This window comes from Gasterosteus aculeatus, chromosome 21 (genome assembly GCF_964276395.1).
Source record: "Gasterosteus aculeatus chromosome 21, fGasAcu3.hap1.1, whole genome shotgun sequence".
NCBI lineage: Eukaryota > Metazoa > Chordata > Actinopteri > Perciformes > Gasterosteidae > Gasterosteus > Gasterosteus aculeatus.
The window spans coordinates 20,426,561-20,444,062 of NC_135708.1; the positions used below are offsets into that span (position 1 = coordinate 20,426,561).

Below are 17,502 nucleotides of genomic sequence, written 5' to 3' on the forward strand. Positions count from 1 at the left end.
ATTCAATGTTTGAATTTAAATGTTGCCACGACACGCAAACTACTAAAAGCTAATGTGTACTTTAATTACACCACAAATGCACCATTTCATTATGAACCAGAGAAGAAGATGTGGTCGTTAATTCTTAGCCAATAGCTGGGCAGCAAATGATTTTCAAAATATTTTTAAAATAATTTGAGTACCGTAATTTGTAATTGATACTGAACAGTTACAACATAGGAGATTATATCAATATAGTATAATTATTTATTTTGACATTTCTTCCCATTTTATAGCGTGATGTTTTGCGATTTGTGCGCGCCGGACTGTGGATTTACACAATTTAAGTTTTATTCTGAAAACACCATGCCGGAAGCAACGAACCCAGTTTTGTGATGATCACCTACAGCCATGTTTCTTGGGGACTTCAATTGAAACACAACCCATTGGGCTAACGTGGGGTTAAACACAACGTTAACGTTAGTTACAAATAGCGGATTTATTCCAACCGTTGTATCGCTTGTTTTATTTGTGTGTCCTTGCTTTAGCTTTAGCTAACGTTAGCCGCGGTGACTGGCGCGTAACGACGACCGAGGTAAAGTCACTAACTCACGTTAGCTAACTTACGGAACGTTAGCTGCCAGTTGACAACACATAGCCAGTTTGGGAACGTTGATCAGCCACTAGGTGGTATGTCACGGCCAGTAGCTAGCAATAGCTTGTGGCTAACGTTATCCTGTGTGCTACGAAGCTAAAGGCTAAGTTGAGGAAGGAGATGTTTGTCAAAATCATCATTTATCTTTTAACTTAACGATTCACGGCAATTTTAATCAAGTTAAGATTCATTATTACTGCGACCAAAAGTAACATCTGATTATGAACATGCTAATGTGAAGCTAAAAACAGCTAAATCCCACTAAGATCAAGGTGTCAGTTTTAAGGATGTTCGCTTCATGGTTCAAATGTCGTAACAAGATGTTAATCTTAAATTGAGGGAAACCGGGTTTGTTTTCGTGTGAACGGGTTTCCATGTTTGATGCATTCGGCTACATGAAAACTTCTATGTAAGATAAAAGCTCACTCAGAAAATATTTGTTGAATTGTGAACCGAAGTTGACTTACTTTGGTTAATTCGTAGGTTCTATTGTTTCCTAAATAAATCCACAAGCTTGTAACAAGAAGCTCTTCGGTTGTTCGTCTCTTCTGGCAGAAACTAGACTGTCTAATTCTTTTTCATACAAATAATTATCCTGAAGACCTAATTGAGTTATTAGTGGCTTTTGCTTGTTGTGGCAGCAGCTTTAATCTTCAGAGAAAAAACTGTCCTTTTCTTTAAAGGTCGTCAAATGTCAAGACCACGGTCCGGCTCTCCACGATACAGGTACCGACCGCCATCCTCTCCTATCCATACAACAGGCCCCGAGTTCTCCCAAGGGATAAATATTCATCCTTTACTGAGAAAAAAGGCTCAAATAAATGCTATGCAGTGAACAGAATGATCCAATTTAAATATGTAATTAAAATGGCACTGTTCAGTATAGTTGCATATAATTACGTGTACCTTTTGTGTACTTGAATGAATGATGTGATGTGTGAATGTCGATTTTATGTCTGAGGTTGTGACGTTTATTCATTTACCTTTTTCAGGAGGTTCCCGTGGGACGAACCAAACTTTAATCCTCCAAAAGTCGGCGCAGAACTGGACGGGAGTCCGCCGGAGAGGAGCCGCCGCTCCCGAGAAGAGCCCGAAGAGCACTGGACCTCCTTCAGGGACGACATGCACCACGAAGCCCAGAGGAGGAGCCCTCATTTCCCAGAGGACCGGCAGTTTGGGCATCAGCGCCTCCCGAGCCCGGAAGAGTTTTACCGCCGCAGGCTGTCGCCACATCACAGTGTGGCGAGCTTCGATGAAGAGCGAAGGCATTCCCCTCTGCAGGACGGAGGAGGAGGAGGAGAGAGGCGCAGAGGAGGCTTCAGAGAGCTCTTCCAGAGATATGAAAACAGAGCCACGTTGTCTCAGTCGCCGCTGAGGCTGGCGAGGGAGACGCTGCCGGCAACGCCGCGCTGTCACTCGGACCACCAGCAGAGGGAGGCGGGGGGCGGCTGGAGGAAAGGGGAGCAGGGCAGAGGTCAAGGGAGGTTCAGGGACCTCAGTCCCTGTGTGAGGATGGACGACCAACGAGGGGGAGCAGGTAGGGAGAGAGGAAGGAGGCCCGCACAGGGTCCGAACAGAGACCGGCGAAGAGAGGATTCCCATCAGGAGAGGAACCCCCCCTTTAAAAGGCAAAGGAGGGAAATGGACGACGCCGCTCACCTTGGGTAAATTTCAAGCAGCACAGTCGAAAAAGGAAACCAAGAATAACGAGGATTCTCATCTTTCTGATTTCCCCCATAGCGCAAAACTCTGTCATCTTATTTCCTTCCTGGTCTAACTAGTCTGCATGGCTTAAACTCTTCTGCTTTAACACCTCTTCTGATTCTGTAGAAAAGCTGCATGTGTTAAAAACAGTTGACGGTTAGCGTAGCGATAAGCGCGTAGCTCAGGTGTTTGATGTGTGACCATAGAAAGCAGATGAATAACAGCTGAACCGTGTCGCCTCCTCTTATGCTGCCACAGGTACAGGGATGAGGAGGACTTTGGGGAACCGCGTTACTCGGTGGACCCCCCCAGGGACGAGCTCGGAGGCGGCGCCCGGCGCTCGGCGCCGCTCGTCGTGGAGCATGATCACGGCGTGGGGGGGGGGCTGCGGTGGGAACAGTTTGCCGATCGCAGAGACGTCGACCCCGACTTTGACCCCGACTTCAACCGGCAGAGGAGCCCCCGCCCGGCGGGCGTCTCCCAGGAGCGTTTCAGGGCGCAGGGCGATCGGGGGGACGCGAGAGGACGCCATTTCCAAGACAGCTGGAGGGACTCTGACTACCACGAAGCCCGGAGGGACCCCGCGCCGCAGGAAGGACCCAACCCCCCGAGGCACGGCAGCAGAGACGCGCCCGCGAACCACCGGGGGAGGGGCGCACCTCACCCGCCGAGGGGGCAATCGGGTAGAAGCGTAGCGCCCAGGATTCAGCCCCGCCCACGGCCGCCCTCACAAGGATACCAAGAGCCTCCCCAGGAGGAGCCGAGGCCGGGGGGGCGACCTTTCAGGGGCGACGTCTACGAGGATCCCCGGGACGTGGAGCCCGACTGGGCGGAGGAAGACGGGCCGCAGCAGTGGGAACCGCGCCGGCCCGGAGGCCTCCAGCGGCCCCCCCAGAGGAGCCACTTGGACCCTAAAATGCCCCGGCAGAGGGAGCGAGGGTGGGCCGACCAGAGCGGCGACCACGTGGCCGTGGTAACCGAGGAAACGCTCACCATCAAAGTGGACATGAGCCGACCTGCGAAGAACCACAGGTAGAGTATTATTTAAAAAGGGGTTCTCTGGGGGTGGCGGGGGGTCCACACTTCTCTCATTGAAAGCTGCAGGAGGAAGAAGACAGGTGAGGACGTCGTCTCACGAAGCTGCATCGGCTTTTCACTCCACGAGCTCGGTGCTGCTACAAGGAGACGGCAAAGCTCGGCGAGGAGACGAAGGAGTCTGTTCTAAAACGAGCCGGACATGAACAAGAACTTTAACCTTAACGCTTTACTTCATTCCAACGCACGAAGCAAGAAAACCACTTGTGAAGGCCGGCAGGAAGCTGCTAGCTGGAAGAAGACGGCGCACGAGAGGACCGGATTCAGAGGACGACCGCAGGAGCAAGGCTTTAAACCCACAGCGACGTGCGTGGGGATGAGCTCGGACCAGCCGCTCTCCGTGGAGATGTCGAGGAGACCTGAACCCGGCTTTGGGCAGAAGGATGTCTGAAGGGACGTTGCTGTCAAGTCCTCCACACGTCCTGGACCGTCTTTGTCTTTGATGTAGAGTTTCTGGACTGAAAATGGAAGGACGACATCAATCTGTAACGTCCCGATCGGCGCCGCACACGTGGGACGTGGAGATTGTGATTCTCCGACTGGTCTGAAGAAAGCATCAGGACGTTTTGGGATCAGGCACATCAGAGAGAAGAAATGCTCAGGAAGGCTTGAGCGCCGTGAATCAGGAGACGTGAAGGAAGAGGAGAGTGTGGAGGTAAAGAGAACCTTCATCCAGTGACAGTAAAGGGTTTGGATTTGTGGCTTTAAGAAGATCGAACGCCTCCACTGGACACGCGAGGAAACCGACCCGCAGGGGGAGGAGTCACAGCAGGTCCGCGGTGTGAAGGCCCAGATGAACCTCTCAGGAGAGCAGCTTCCTCACAGACGGACAAAAGGCAGAAGACAAATCCCCACAGCTGAAGGAAAGGAACCAAAGAGGAACTGAAGAGGAACCAAAGAGGAGCCGACAGATCGATCTCTGGCCTGATTGTTTGAGCGTAAACATCAGCGCTGTTGAATAAGACGTAAAAGCCACCGTGCCGTTTCAACAAGAACATCATGAGGGGATCGCAGCGCCTTCACTGCTCGACACGAGGACCCTTCAAATGTGAGGAAGGAGGAACGATGCTGATGGAGGAGAACTTGCTGCATCATCAAGTCTGAAAGATGAAACATGAACGTCAACATCGTCTCTCTGGAGGAAGATGAATATTATCATTAATCATTTGAGCCGGCAACAGGATGCTGTCGACATGGACGTCATCCAAACGAGGGAATGAAAGGATTGTCTCCTGAAGAGGAGGAGAATGAGGAAGAGGAGGAGGAGAATGAGGAAGAGGAGGAGGAGAATGAGGAGGAGGAGGAAGAGAATGAGGAGGAAGAGGAGGAGAATGAGGAGGAAGAGGAGGAGAATGAGGAAGAAGAGGAGGAGAATGAGGAGGAGGAAGAAGAGAATGAGGTGGAGGAGGAGAATGAGGTGGAGGAGGAGAATGAGGAGGAGGAGGAAGAGAATGAGGAGGAAGAGGAGGAGAATGAGGAGGAAGAGGAGGAGAATGAGGAGGAGGAAGAAGAGAAAGAATCAGGAAGAAGAGAATGAGGTGGAGGAGGAGAATGAGGTGGAGGAGGAGGAGAATTAGGTGGAGGAGGAGCCACGTCAGACGAGGGAAGAAGTGTGAACTTTCACCCCGTGTTCATCTCCTCTCTGAAAGAGACGAGCCGTCTTTCACAAACACCCACAGGAAGGAGAGTGAATTCCTCCGTTTAACCGACACGTAGTAACAGAAGCACCTCAGTTCTTTGCCCCAAAATACATCATTTCTTGGTAAAAACAAATAAAAGGCAAAGATCTCCATCGCGTCGCTCTTTACCTGCAGCGGCTCTTTGTTGTTTTGGATATTAGTCTTTCATGAAGTGGTCTGCAGCCGCCGCGTGTAGATTTAGTCATTTTAAACGTTGTCAGCTGTGGAACTCGGCACAGGTGAGTCCTCAGGTAAGGTGCAGATGTTGTCTTTATTCACCCAGATGTGATGAGTATTGCAGCTAAAATATACAAGTATGACGTTGGAACGCTAATATTCTGCCAGCTGCAGTAATGAGGAGGAATCAGGCCGTTTTGGATGTAACCTCCCCCCCCTCCCCCGCCCTCCCCCGCAGCTCGCTGTGCACCTCCTCCGACCGGCAGCTCTCACTGGACCTGGTCAACGTGGGACGCCAGCGCCTGGACTTCCTGCCCATGCTGGAGCACTCTGGGACGTACCGCGAGTCCACGTCCAGCACCGGCACCTTCGCCCAGGAGATCATCACGCTGGTGCACCAGGTCAAAGGTCAGCACGTTGTGGGGGGCGTGGTTTATCAAGCTACCAGTAGAGATCCCAGCTAGTAATTTACACCAGATTATTGGTTAAAGCGTTTTCCTCTCTGACCTCAGATCAGTACTTCAGAGACAACGGGCTCACCCTCAACCAGCGGTTCTCGGCGCCCCAGAAAGACGAGGGGTCGGAGGAGCTGACGCTGGACGAGCGGTTCAGCTCGAACCGGTAGGGACGCCGTCTCTGACCTCTGACCTACGCTTTTATTTGACTAACTTGACTGTTTTGACTGCAGCATTTTACTGTTAAAGTAACCGGCCTCGTTTCCTCTGCAGAGGCTTCAGCTTAAATCTGAACTCCCTGCTGGACGAGGACGAGCCTCTTTTCTCCAGACTGGAGCCGCTGCAGGTAAGAAGGCTCCGCCCACCCACCGGAGGCCGTCCGTGGCGAGCTGTCGTGTTCTGAAAGTTAAAGACGCGTTGATGTTGTGGCAGCCGGTCCGAGGCCCCGGCGACCTGAGGCACGACCTCGAGAGGAGGAGACAGGAGAGGCTGGAGGGGGTCAAGGTCACCATATCAGGCAGCAGCATGTCACAGCGCCCCCTGGGGCCCAGCAGGTGAGGTCACACCCGCCATTGCTCCTCTACAAGAGTCCGCGGGGCGTTCACTGACCCGTGTAATGGGTGGGAAAACTGAACGCTGGCGTTAAACACGTAAAGTACAAACAATTAAATAAGCGGGCGTTAACTGGGTAAACGTTGCACATCCATTACCTCGTGAGTCTAAATGAACATACAGAAGTTTAACTCGTATTTCATCAGTCACAAATGTTTTAATTCATTCATTCAAGATCCTACATTTATATTCATAAAATACATTCATGCGTTCAAGTATTAAAGTGCTTCCTCCCGTCAGCGAGTCGGGCTTCGACTACTGCGACCAGGACCAAGCATCTCCGATGGAGGACGGGGGCGTCTCCTTCTGGGCCGAGGAGCCGGGCCGGAGACGTGAAGGACACACGGTGAGCCTCGCAGACGCGTCATGTGACTCCCATATTGGGGGGGTGGGCGGGGTCTGCTGACTTTAACCCCTTTGCTCTCTGTCCTCAGGGGCCGAGGAGAGGAGCGCCCTACGCCCCCCAGCACAGGAACACTCAGCCCGGGAACCGGCTCGGACCGCTGAGGCGTCAGAACCACCGCAGCCACCCGCCAGGTACCGAGGATCGATACACGGGATCCGTCGGTAAAGAGTCACACCTGCTTCTAGTAAACCGACGTCTTTTAATATCCACATCGTGAGCTTCAAGTTGAGTCAATTGGTTGAATAATTCTTATTAAATTAAAGACGCAGCTTCTTTCCTGCTGAGGTCGCTTCATTTTGTAGAGTTTGAGCTCCTGATCACACCTGAGCTGCTCTAAATCTACCTGTCGGCCGTAACCTGGATTCCCCTCTGACCTCTGACCTCCTCCCCCCCTCGTAGGTCCCAGCTGGTGACCGGACAGACAAAGGAGCAGCTGATTAAAAGAGTACCAAACTGAAGGGCAGCACGCCGACCTATGACCTATGACCTCTTCTGTCTCCATACGTTGTTGTTTTTCTGATGCTGAATAAATAAAATGTTTTGTCATTTTAGATTTTTGTGACGTGGTCTTTTTATTTAGGTTTAATTGAGATTTTTAGATCTTAGTTATAACAGCCGGGTGATTTTATCCCTGTTAAAAGTAGATAGTATTTTCTTATGGGGACATTTTGTCCAATAAACAAAACTGTATGATGCAAGTAAATCAAAGAAATTCAACCTCAAATTAGTCATTTGTTTACAGTAAATAATTCATATTAACAATTCACTTTTGAAATTGTTTGCTATATCTGCACAAAGGAAATATAACTATGTATATACATTATCATTAAAAGAGTTTTTCCAAAGTATTTTTATTTCAAACCATTGAGTGAAAAACACATAAAAAAGACTCGTTCTTTCCGTCTCGGCTCATTTTAACGTTTCTGCTAAAACAACGGCGGCGTCCGTTTGACAGGAAACCACCGAGGTGAACAGTCCATGGTCGCTGTGGAACAAACGCGACGCTGTCATGGCGGCGTCGAAGGCACGCGGAGGTCAGAAGCTCAGCGGGATCAATAACGGGATCAATTTAACTTTTTCACGTCTATTTGTGTGAAGAAAAGAGTTTAAAACATTTTTTCAAACTAACAAACATTTGTGTTTCTTAGTTAAATGTTCATACAAATAAAATACTTCACAAAAATCACATTTTAAGTTAAAGCTATCGTTATTATTCATACGTTGTAAAGTTCTGCTTCTGTTCATGAGCTTGTGAGGCTGGTCAGGGAGTCAGGTGGGAGCCGCAGGGCAAAGGTCGGAACGCCACCTCCATGTTCTCCTCCATGATGATGTCATAGCGGCACATCAGAGGCCTGTGGGCAGGATCGATCAGCTGATTGACAGGAAACTAGGTCATGTGACCGCCATCAGAAACATTTCTCTATTTTGTCCTTTTATAACTTGTTCTTTATAATTATTATTATCTGCTAGTGAGTTAGAGAAGAACGTATTAATTAAAACAATCAATGAGCGCTGTGAGATCAATGGTCATCATTAATTTGGGAAACAGCACCGACCTCTCGGGACGCTCCAGCGGCGTGAAGCGGATCCTCAGCAGTCTGATCTTGTACCGGGGCCCGATCACGTTGCCGGTATTGATCCGCATGGAGATCTTCTGGACCTGCGGCAGGTCGTCGTCAAACTGGGCCAGCAGCCGCGTGGACGTGTACTGCTCGAACCGCAGCCGCTTCCTGCGGGGAGGCACTTTAGAGGGGTTCTACTTCCTGTCAGTGTGGGGTTCTACTTCCTGTCAGTGTGGGTTTCTACTTCCTGTCAGTGTGGGGCTCTACTTCCTGTCAGTGTGGGGCTCTACTTCCTGTCAGTGTGGGTTTCTACTTCCTGTCAGTGTGGGGCTCTACTTCCTGTCCGTGTGGGGCTCTACTTCCTGTCAGTGTGGGGATCTACTTCCTGTCAGTGTGGGGCTCTACTTCCTGTCAGTGTGGGGCTCTACTTCCTGTCAGTGTGGGTTTCTACTTCCTGTCAGTGTGGGGCTCTACTTCCTGTCCGTGTGGGGCTCTACTTCCTGTCCGTGTGGGGCTCTACTTCCTGTCCGTGTGGGGCTCTACTTCCTGTCCGTGTGGGGCTCTACCTCCTGTTCAGAACTCACTGGTCTATTCGGACTTCGGTGAAGTTCCTGCCGCTGTGCAGCCGGATGTAGACGACCCCCCAGCGGAGGTACTGGTTCCAGGTCACCATGTCCACTCTGTAGTTCAGCTCTGCCACACACACACACACACACACACACACGTCATACATGTAGTAGAAGCCTCCAGCACCTCGGTGCGATCACGCTGCGATGGACTCACTGCTGTAGGGCGGCGCCGCCGTGGTGCTGAAGAAGACTTTGGTCTGACCGAGTCGGAGCAGAGTCTCTCTCCAGGGGGTCAGGTCGTAGCCTGCAGGTGAGACACACACACACACACACACACACACACACACACACACACACACACACACACACACACACACACACACACACACACACAGGAGAGCAGATGTCAAGCTTGATTAGAGCCATTCTACACTACAGGTACTAGATGTTATTATTATTTCATAAATATACGAGCAAAGGTTCTGAAACAAAAATGATTAAATAAATAATACATTAAAATATACCTGTTTAACAATAAAAATACAAATAGATGAACGTGGAATGGGCGCTCACCCAGCAGGGGGCAGGACGCCGGCCGGAAGGTCTCGCACTGCAGGCAGCGGCCCTGCAGGAAGTCCGCGTAGGAGGCGCACGGGTACCCGGTGAGGCTGCAGCTCCGGTTCAGCGCGCACAGGTACAGGAACACGGAGCGCTGGTGGTCGCACACGAAGTACGACTTACCTGTAGGAGGCGAACGCCTGCTGTGAGTGCTCGTCCACGTGCGTGTGCGTGCGCGTGCGTGTGTGCGCGTGTGCATTGACCTGCAAAGATGGTCTTGGGACACCCCGGCTGGTCGGCCCCCCCGTTGGCGTAGAAGTCGATGTGTCCGTGAGCTCCTTGCAGCCCGAATGCTGCACGAGGGGAGACGCGCGGCGTGTGGGTCACGTGTCACACGTCACGTACAATACAGTGACACAAAACCGTGAGAACTATTTTCACAGTTCACGCGTTACACATCAAAATATTCCCTGAGAGGGAACTAAAGGCGACGTGGTTCGTCCTGCAGGTCTCTGGAGAAGGTGGAGCAGCTCCACTCACAGTTCATGTCGGTGTGCAGGACGTCCACAAACGTGGCGTCCGAAGGGTCCAGACGCTCCTCCGCCGTGGCGCTGGTGAACATCGGGCCGGCCGGGTCCAGACCTGCAGGGACCAGGACGGAGGGTCAACCGGACCTCTTAAGTCCCTCGACCACAGAGCAGATCACCTCCAGCAGGTCATAGGTCACATGTTCCACCTTTCACCCTTAAACTTCCCTCTGCTGCTTTTCACCTTAATTACAATCGTTATTTAGACATAAACTGTCATATTTTCTTATTATGGTAATGTACTTATTTCCAACTCACTGAAGGAATGTATCCCAAATGTCCTCCTGCTCCTCCTCCTCCCTTCCTCCCCCCTTCCCCCTCCTCCTGCTCCCCCCTTCCTCCTCCACCTCCCTTCCTCCTCCTCCTCCTCCTGCTCCCCCCTTCCTCCTCCACCTCCCTTCCTCCTCCTCCTCCTGCTCCTCCTCCCTTCCTCCCCCTCCTCCTCCCTTCCTGCTCCTCTGTGTTCCCTCACCTGTGATCCGTCCAATCCTCCCGTCCAGGTTGGCTCCCACGTATCCGGCCAGGTGAGCTCCCAGGCTGACGCCGATGAGGTGCACGGCGCTCAGAGAGGCTCCTCCCTCCTGGGGGGAAATAATAAAAACCCCTCCTTATAAATGCTTTAAGAACTAGAACATTATCTCCTTTAATGATGGAGCTGTAATAAATACCGTTTCCCTGTTTTTATATTACTGATCTTTATATACAAATACTATTTCTGTGTGACGGCAATTACAATGTAAGTTTTTAAATAGTTTTATATGCAGACTTGTAGACGTTTTATCCAGTAAGTGTATTATTTATTCTTTTAGCTACACGTGCATAATTACAGAGTTTCAATCCAGCAGTAAAACGGCGGCATGAATTGTGTCACCAAATCCGATATTCTCTCTTTTTGCTCTGTCTTTGGTCTCCTCCACCTCCTGATGGGAACATCTCTCTCCTCTGCATCTAAATGCTCCACCCGCCCATCACCCGAACCAGGAGCTACGTGAGGCGGAGGCGCCTCACCTGCATGGTGGCGATGAAGCCGGTCAGGTTGTGCGCCGCCTCCCGGGTGTAGCTGACGGCGATGAAGTAGTTGAGGTTGGCCGCCCCCTTGTTCCAGTCCACCACGATGACGTTCATGTCCCGCTGCTCGAGCAGCAGGTGGACCAGGTGGTCTATCCAGATGGGGGGCGCCCCGGTGGGCCGGTAGCCGTGGACCACGAAGGCGGTGGGGCGGGACAGGTTGAAGAGCGGCTGGGAGGCCGGCCGGTGGTGGTCGAGCTCGCGGCCGCAGTCGGGGTTGGAGCGCGTGTAGAGCAGCAGCCGCACGTACAGGCTGGTTCCCACCAAGCAGTGCGACAGGTCCAGGTCCGTGAAGTCGGCGCAGGACTCGCCGCTCTCCTCCAGACCTGAACGCACAAAAAGAGTCTTTATGGTCAGCGAGAGGACGATGAGAACGATGAGGACAATAAGGGACGATGAGGACGATGAGAACGATGAGGACGATAAGGACGATAAGGGCCGATGAGGACGATAAGGGCCGATGAGAACGATGAGGGACGATTAGAACAATGAGGGACGATGAGGACGATGAGGGCCGATGAGGACGATAAGGGACGATGAGAACGATGAGGGACGATTAGAACAATGAGGGACGATGAGGACGATAAGGGACGATTAGAACGATGAGGAACGATGAGGACGATGAGGGCCGATGAGGACGATAAGGGACGATTAGAACAATGAGGGACGATGAGGACGATAAGGGACGATTAGAACGATGAGGAACGATGAGGACGATGAGGGCCGATGAGGACGATAAGGGACGATGAGAACGATGAGGGACGATGAGGACAATAAGGGACGATGAGAAAGATGCGGGCCGATGAGGACAATAAGGGACGATGAGAACGAGGAGGGCCGATGAGGACAATAAGGGACGATGAGAACGAGGAGGGCCGATGAGGACGATGAGGGCCGATGAGGACGATAAGGAACGATGAGGGTCGATGAGGACGATAAGGGACGATGAGAACAATGAGGGACGATGAGGGACGATGAGGACGATACGGGACGATGAGGACGATGGTAAGGCTGCTCCACATGAGTGGACGATGAGGGACGCTGAGGGACGATGAGGACGATAAGGGACGATGAGGATGATGGTAAGGCGGCTCCACATGAGCGGGCTGAGAGGACGATGAGGGACGATGAGGACGATGAGGGAAACGCTCATAAGTGAGTCGAGAATGGAAGGTTGAATAATGAAGATGTGACGGGTCACTTAGGCACCAACAGGACCAGGACTGATTTTAATGAAGACAGACAGATGTTTTTCTGATGTCAGAAGATGTCGCACACAGTGATGGTGGTTATTGATCATTTCTTACACAACGTATCTGCATCGAGGGGGAAGAGGGAATAAAATCATCCAGACAAAATGAGCTCGCCGGCCGGATGCTCCTCTGAGCCGGTGAAGCTCTCCTCTGTGGATTAAACTCGGCTCGCATTGAGTCTCTATTTAAAGTGTCTCGTTTCCTGACCCATTAATCCACACGACTGGCGAAGCCGACATCCAGGACCACGTGTCCTTTGAATTGTGTTCAAGGACATTTAGACATCGAGTATTTCACCAGAAGATCGCTGCTAAAAGTACGTCCGTGTTATTCCTCTTGATGAGGTCCGTCAAACACGGGACCTTCACCCAGGAGACAAGAAGGTCAACGCTGTCTTCATTACGTCAGTGGCTGGAACTCCTCCTCCTCCCCTCCTTCTCCCCCCGGCCTCCACGATTACGACACACAAACACACGAAGGAGTTCGCCACCGTCAACAGGATCAGGCTGCTAGAAAAAATACAGCTCACCCCCCCTGAACACCAGAGGGTGGAAGTGGCCCCAATCCGGCCTCCAACACACACATTAGCACACTATGAATAGCTGTGTGTGTGTGTGTGTGTGTGAGACCTGGTGTGTTTTTACTTTCATACCAGCAGAATTTAACTTAAACATTTAAATGATCTGTTCCCTCAAACTGTTTCTGTCCCACTTTGTTTTGTTTACAGCTAAAGACCTGAAGTGTAAGTGGCGATACCACTTCTACTTGTATGTATACACATAAATATACTTATAAACACATATGTACATAGAGATGTGTGTGTGTATAAACAGCTCAGAGGAGTTGATGCTTTTCGGTTCTTACCTTTGCAGAGGCCGAGGAGAAGCAGCAGGAGCAGCGACATCCTGCTTCCACCACGGAGATGATGGAGGTGAGGACGGAGCGAGGAAAGGAGCTCTGAAGGAGGGAGGGAGGAGGGAGGGAGGAGAGGTGGCGTATAGAAGGATGCAGAGGAAACGAGGGGGAGTAAGCAAGGAAGCGTAAAGATGAAAAGTCCCAGGAGGAGGAGGAGGAGTGTTTGCAGAGGAGGTGCAGATGTGGAGAAATCCCTTCAGAAAACTTGCTTAAAACTTTGATGTGAAAGTCAAACACACATTATGTCCATAAAACAGGACAGAGGGAACGTGACCGTTTCCTTTTAGGTTCAGAACAACTCTTTCATGGCATCAGTCTCAGAGAATTTATATAAAAATATTCTGCTAAATGAACTGCAAATAAAAAGGGAGAGGAAGTTTAAAAATAGAGATTAAAAGTTAAAGCAGCGGATGATGAAAGGATAGTTTGTGGTTCTGCTCCTCTCTGATTACTGAGCTGACTCCACCATGTTGGGTATTATTAGCTCAGCTCACCGAGGCTGTAATTTAACAGCTGCGGGTTGAATGTTAAATGAGCCTTCAGAATAAGAGCGCGGAGGCATCCTGCAGTCTGTTTCAGGATGCTCATGTCAGGCTTTTCTTTCAAATGTGACGGCAAAAAGGAAATGATGTGTTTTTAAATGATTCAATCATTCACCAGCAGTATCTGTACCTCCCCCACACGCAAAAAACAATGTAGTGATTTCATATGTAATAAAACATATGTGTTTTTTATTGCGTTTTTCAGGCCGGAAGTGAACGTGACTGACAGGTGAGCCGGCGGGTGAGAGGTCGCGTGAGGTCGCGATGTCCTGGCCAGGTAAGCAGCTTACGTTCGAAGCCGGAGGAGGAGATTATGGAACCTGCAGCATGTGGTCAGGATCACAGTGAAACCATCTAAAGCTGCACTTTGTGAATTAAAGATAAAGATGGTGATTAGTGAGATCATGTTCATGCTCCCCACAGGATGAATCCTAAAGAGAGAATAACCAACAACTTGTTCTTAATGTTTCTAATTTTCCAAAAATAAAAATAACTAAAAAAAAATGTTTTTATTATATTTTTATTTTGAATGGAACACTTGTAAATATCTTTATCCTGACAATAATAATAATAATAATCAACCAGCATTTAATGTAACATGCAACCAACATACTTTCCTCTAGTTTTAATCTTTTCAATCCTGGATATTATAAACACAAACTTTCCTTTAGAGGAAACTTCAAGATAAGAACAACATTAGTGATCGCCTCCACAAAAACCCCAAAGTGCGTCCTTCCATGTCAGCGGAACGCATCACGCATCGGAGACGTCATCACCGGCCTGTGACTGATTAGGAGAGTGTGAGTGTGTCTGTGTGAGTGAGTGTGAGTCTGTGTGTGTGTGTGTGTGTGTGTGTGAGTGTGAGTGTGACAAACGGTTAAAGCAAGTCTCTCTCTCTCTCTCTCTGTCTCTGTGTCTCTGTGTCTCTCTGTCTTGCACACATTGTACTTCCTGTGACTAACTGTGACCTCAGTGGTTTTCTTCTCTCCGTGTGCACTCGTCTTAATACCTCCACACCTGGACTCCTCTCTCTACATCTGGACTCCTCTCTCCACATCTGGACTCCTCTGTCCACATCTGGACTCCTCTCTCCACATCTGGACTCCTCCTCTCTCCACACCTGGACTCCTCTCTCTACATCTGGACTCCTCTCTCCACACCTGGACTCCTCTCTCCACACCTGGACTCCTCCGTGTTTGATCCCACAGGGAGTGGCCGGCTCTTCTTCTCTTGGGATGAAGCTGCACTGAGGTGCGTGTGCGTGTCTCCCCTCACCATGGCGACGGCTCTGCCGATGTGTTACCACGGCAGCATCAGCATGAAGCAGTGTGAGGACCTGCTGGGGGGGAAGAACAAGGACGGAGCGTACCTGATCCGGGACAGCGAGACCGTCCACGGGGCCATGTGCCTCTGTGTGTAGTGAGTACTGTTTACTCTTTACCGTGTGTACTGAGTACTCTTTACCGTGTGTACTGAGTACTCTTTACCGTACTGTTTACTCTTTACCGTGTGTACTGAGTACTCTTTACCGTGTGTACTGAGTACTCTTTACCGTGTGTACTGAGTACTCTTTACTGTATGTACTTTCTCGTTATCCTTTTGTATCATGTAAATCTGCTGCTGAGATTCCCCCATTAAGATATTTTTAACCCCCCGGGTGAAATGTGAGCGTAAAAGTAGCGATGCAGTAATTCAAACACAGACGGTACAAACAATTACAATGAAATAGCAGAGCAGAACCTATTAAGTTAAATGGGGAATAGAAGTATGTACAGTGGGGCGGAATAGGTTTACAGTTCACTTAGTTAAATCCAGACAGTCGTGCAGCGTTATTCAGTCAAACGAGGACTTTGTGGCAGCGGAGCTGCATCACCCCGTTGGAGAAGGTGTCCCTGCAGCAGAGGGACAAGAAGGTCGGGTCGTCCAACAGAAGTCGTCCTCCTCTCCACCACCTGCTCTGGATGCTCCTGTTTGCAGCCAAATGATGACAGATGATTAATGATTTGAAACATCTTGTGTGTGTTTGCAGTAAACAGAGGGTGGTGTATACGTACAGACTGCTGCAGACACACACTGGACACTACATGCTCATGGTAAACACACACACACACACACACACACACACAACATTCAGTTTGAGATGGTCAGGCTGTGATCTTCATCATCACACTCGTGTCTGCTCCTCTGCTCCCGTGAGGACTGTGTCCTCACTCCACGCTCTTCTTCTCCCTTCAGACCGCAGGAAACGTCAAAGAGACATTTTTCAAGACTCTGGACGACCTGATCCACCACTTCAAGAGGAGGAACCAGGGCCTGGCCATGCACCTGCGCCACTCCGTCAAAAGGAAGACGGCCATGTTGATCACGCTCCCAGGAGCTCCCCGACCCCCGCGGCCCCAGACGCCCCCCAACGAGGAGGACAACGACTACGAGAGTACGTCCTACGCTGATCTCCGCGTCCTCCTCCCCTCAGCATCTCATGGGCCCCTTTTGACCTTTTCTTCATTTTTCTTCCAGATGTTCCCAACTCGGATTACGTGGAAGTCTTGCCTCCCTGAACGTCTCCCTCGCATTGATCTTCAGACACGTGGAGAGAAGAAGTCTCAACTCTCAATGTTCTCATGCTGGATTAACGTCGGAGGAGTGTAGGAGGACATTTGGACAAATGGACACACAATGAAGAAGAGGACTCTCTCTCTGTGCTTTCATGTCTGTTAATAGAAGCGGAACCGTGGGTCGGTGGTCCGGGCTGAAGGACCATGGTCCCCTGAGGACGAACCCTAAACCCTCCTGTTGATGCTTTCACTTTTGAGCTTTTCATTTTCTGCTCCGGTACCTGAAACTCATGTCTTTGTGTAGTAGCCTACTGTAGAGCTAGCGTTAGCGTGCTGGCATGCTAAGCTAAGGTGGTGAACGGCATTAAACGATGTACACATGCTAACGTTAGCATCAGTGTCATCATGTGCCGGCCTTTTCCTCTCTGCTATTTCTGCTCGGTGTGTTTCCCGCATGTGACCTTCATTTTGTGTTCAGCTGAGGAACTAAAGCGCGATATCTTTCACGCCAGCTGTGAGGCAAACTGAAACAGGAAGTCGGCATCCGTGCAAACAACACGTTTTTCATAGATTTTTCGGACAGACGGTTTCTGGTGCACTTAAAGCATCAACAATCAATCCGACCCGCCCAGATAAAACGATTTGCGGGTTCGGAGGAAATCCAAACTGATTATCACAGTTTTAGATTTGAGGCACAATTTGGATTCAGTATCTTCCTAAAATGTTGTATGTATGTAAAATATGTCATTTAACAGCAGGTTTTGGGGGTTTTAACAGAGGTGCATTTGATGAATATTTAGTTCTGTGAGCTTAGTTGAACTGGCTTTGTTGTTAATTAAAGTAAATAAAACGACGACACAAAAACGCTGGACAGACGTGAAGCTTCAGTTCTCTGAAGACGCGACTCATCGTTTGTGTTTCGGGTGTCTGGACATCAAGTTTGAAGTAGCAGATGATTTTGTTTCTTTTACACATTAGAAGGGCGAACAACTTTTTTCACCAGAAATAACTGAAGCATCTGACCGAGATGGTTGATTATTTCTTTTCTTTGCGGCTTGATTTTCATAATTCGAGACGTAGACTCACACATATAAATGTGTCACTGCACATCCTGTCTGCCTTCACACCCCT

At 50.0% G+C, this 17,502-nt stretch overlaps 3 protein-coding genes across 6 annotated transcripts; 2 read left to right on the plus strand and 1 right to left on the minus strand.

Moving 5' to 3' along the window:
* Positions 1-350: 350 nt before the first annotated feature.
* On the plus strand, positions 351-7,313 carry LOC120811480 (uncharacterized). Of its 4 annotated transcripts, none has more exons than XM_040166855.2 (11): positions 351-574; positions 1,318-1,360; positions 1,627-2,298; positions 2,597-3,370; positions 5,528-5,697; positions 5,802-5,910; positions 6,018-6,090; positions 6,177-6,298; positions 6,597-6,702; positions 6,791-6,893; positions 7,162-7,313. In XM_040166855.2, the coding sequence occupies exons 2-11, from the start codon at positions 1,326-1,328 to the stop codon at positions 7,173-7,175; spliced, it is 2,178 nt and encodes a 725-aa protein (XP_040022789.2). In that variant the 5' UTR covers positions 351-574; positions 1,318-1,325; the 3' UTR covers positions 7,176-7,313. The 4 variants fall into 4 exon arrangements, with proteins under 4 accessions (XP_040022789.2, XP_040022787.2, XP_040022788.2 ...); XM_040166853.2 differs by having other exon boundaries at positions 357-574; positions 6,791-6,986; XM_040166854.2 differs by having other exon boundaries at positions 357-574; positions 6,791-6,923.
* On the minus strand, positions 6,948-13,379 carry lipib (lipase, member Ib). The gene is made up of 10 exons (XM_040166857.2): positions 13,224-13,379; positions 11,047-11,432; positions 10,511-10,619; positions 9,992-10,093; positions 9,715-9,804; positions 9,467-9,634; positions 9,108-9,197; positions 8,909-9,017; positions 8,319-8,492; positions 6,948-8,114 (listed from the first exon to the last, which is right to left on the minus strand). Exons 1-10 carry the CDS (start codon positions 13,261-13,263, stop codon positions 8,024-8,026), a joined length of 1,359 nt encoding a protein of 452 aa, XP_040022791.2. The 5' UTR covers positions 13,264-13,379; the 3' UTR covers positions 6,948-8,023.
* A 1,253-nt stretch (positions 13,380-14,632) lies between these two features.
* Positions 14,633-17,235, plus strand: LOC120811482 (SH2 domain-containing protein 1B2). The gene is made up of 4 exons (XM_078096320.1): positions 14,633-15,235; positions 15,846-15,909; positions 16,052-16,250; positions 16,334-17,235. Exons 1-4 carry the CDS (start codon positions 15,093-15,095, stop codon positions 16,372-16,374), a joined length of 447 nt encoding a protein of 148 aa, XP_077952446.1. The 5' UTR covers positions 14,633-15,092; the 3' UTR covers positions 16,375-17,235.
* The last annotated feature ends 267 nt before the right edge of the window (positions 17,236-17,502 follow it).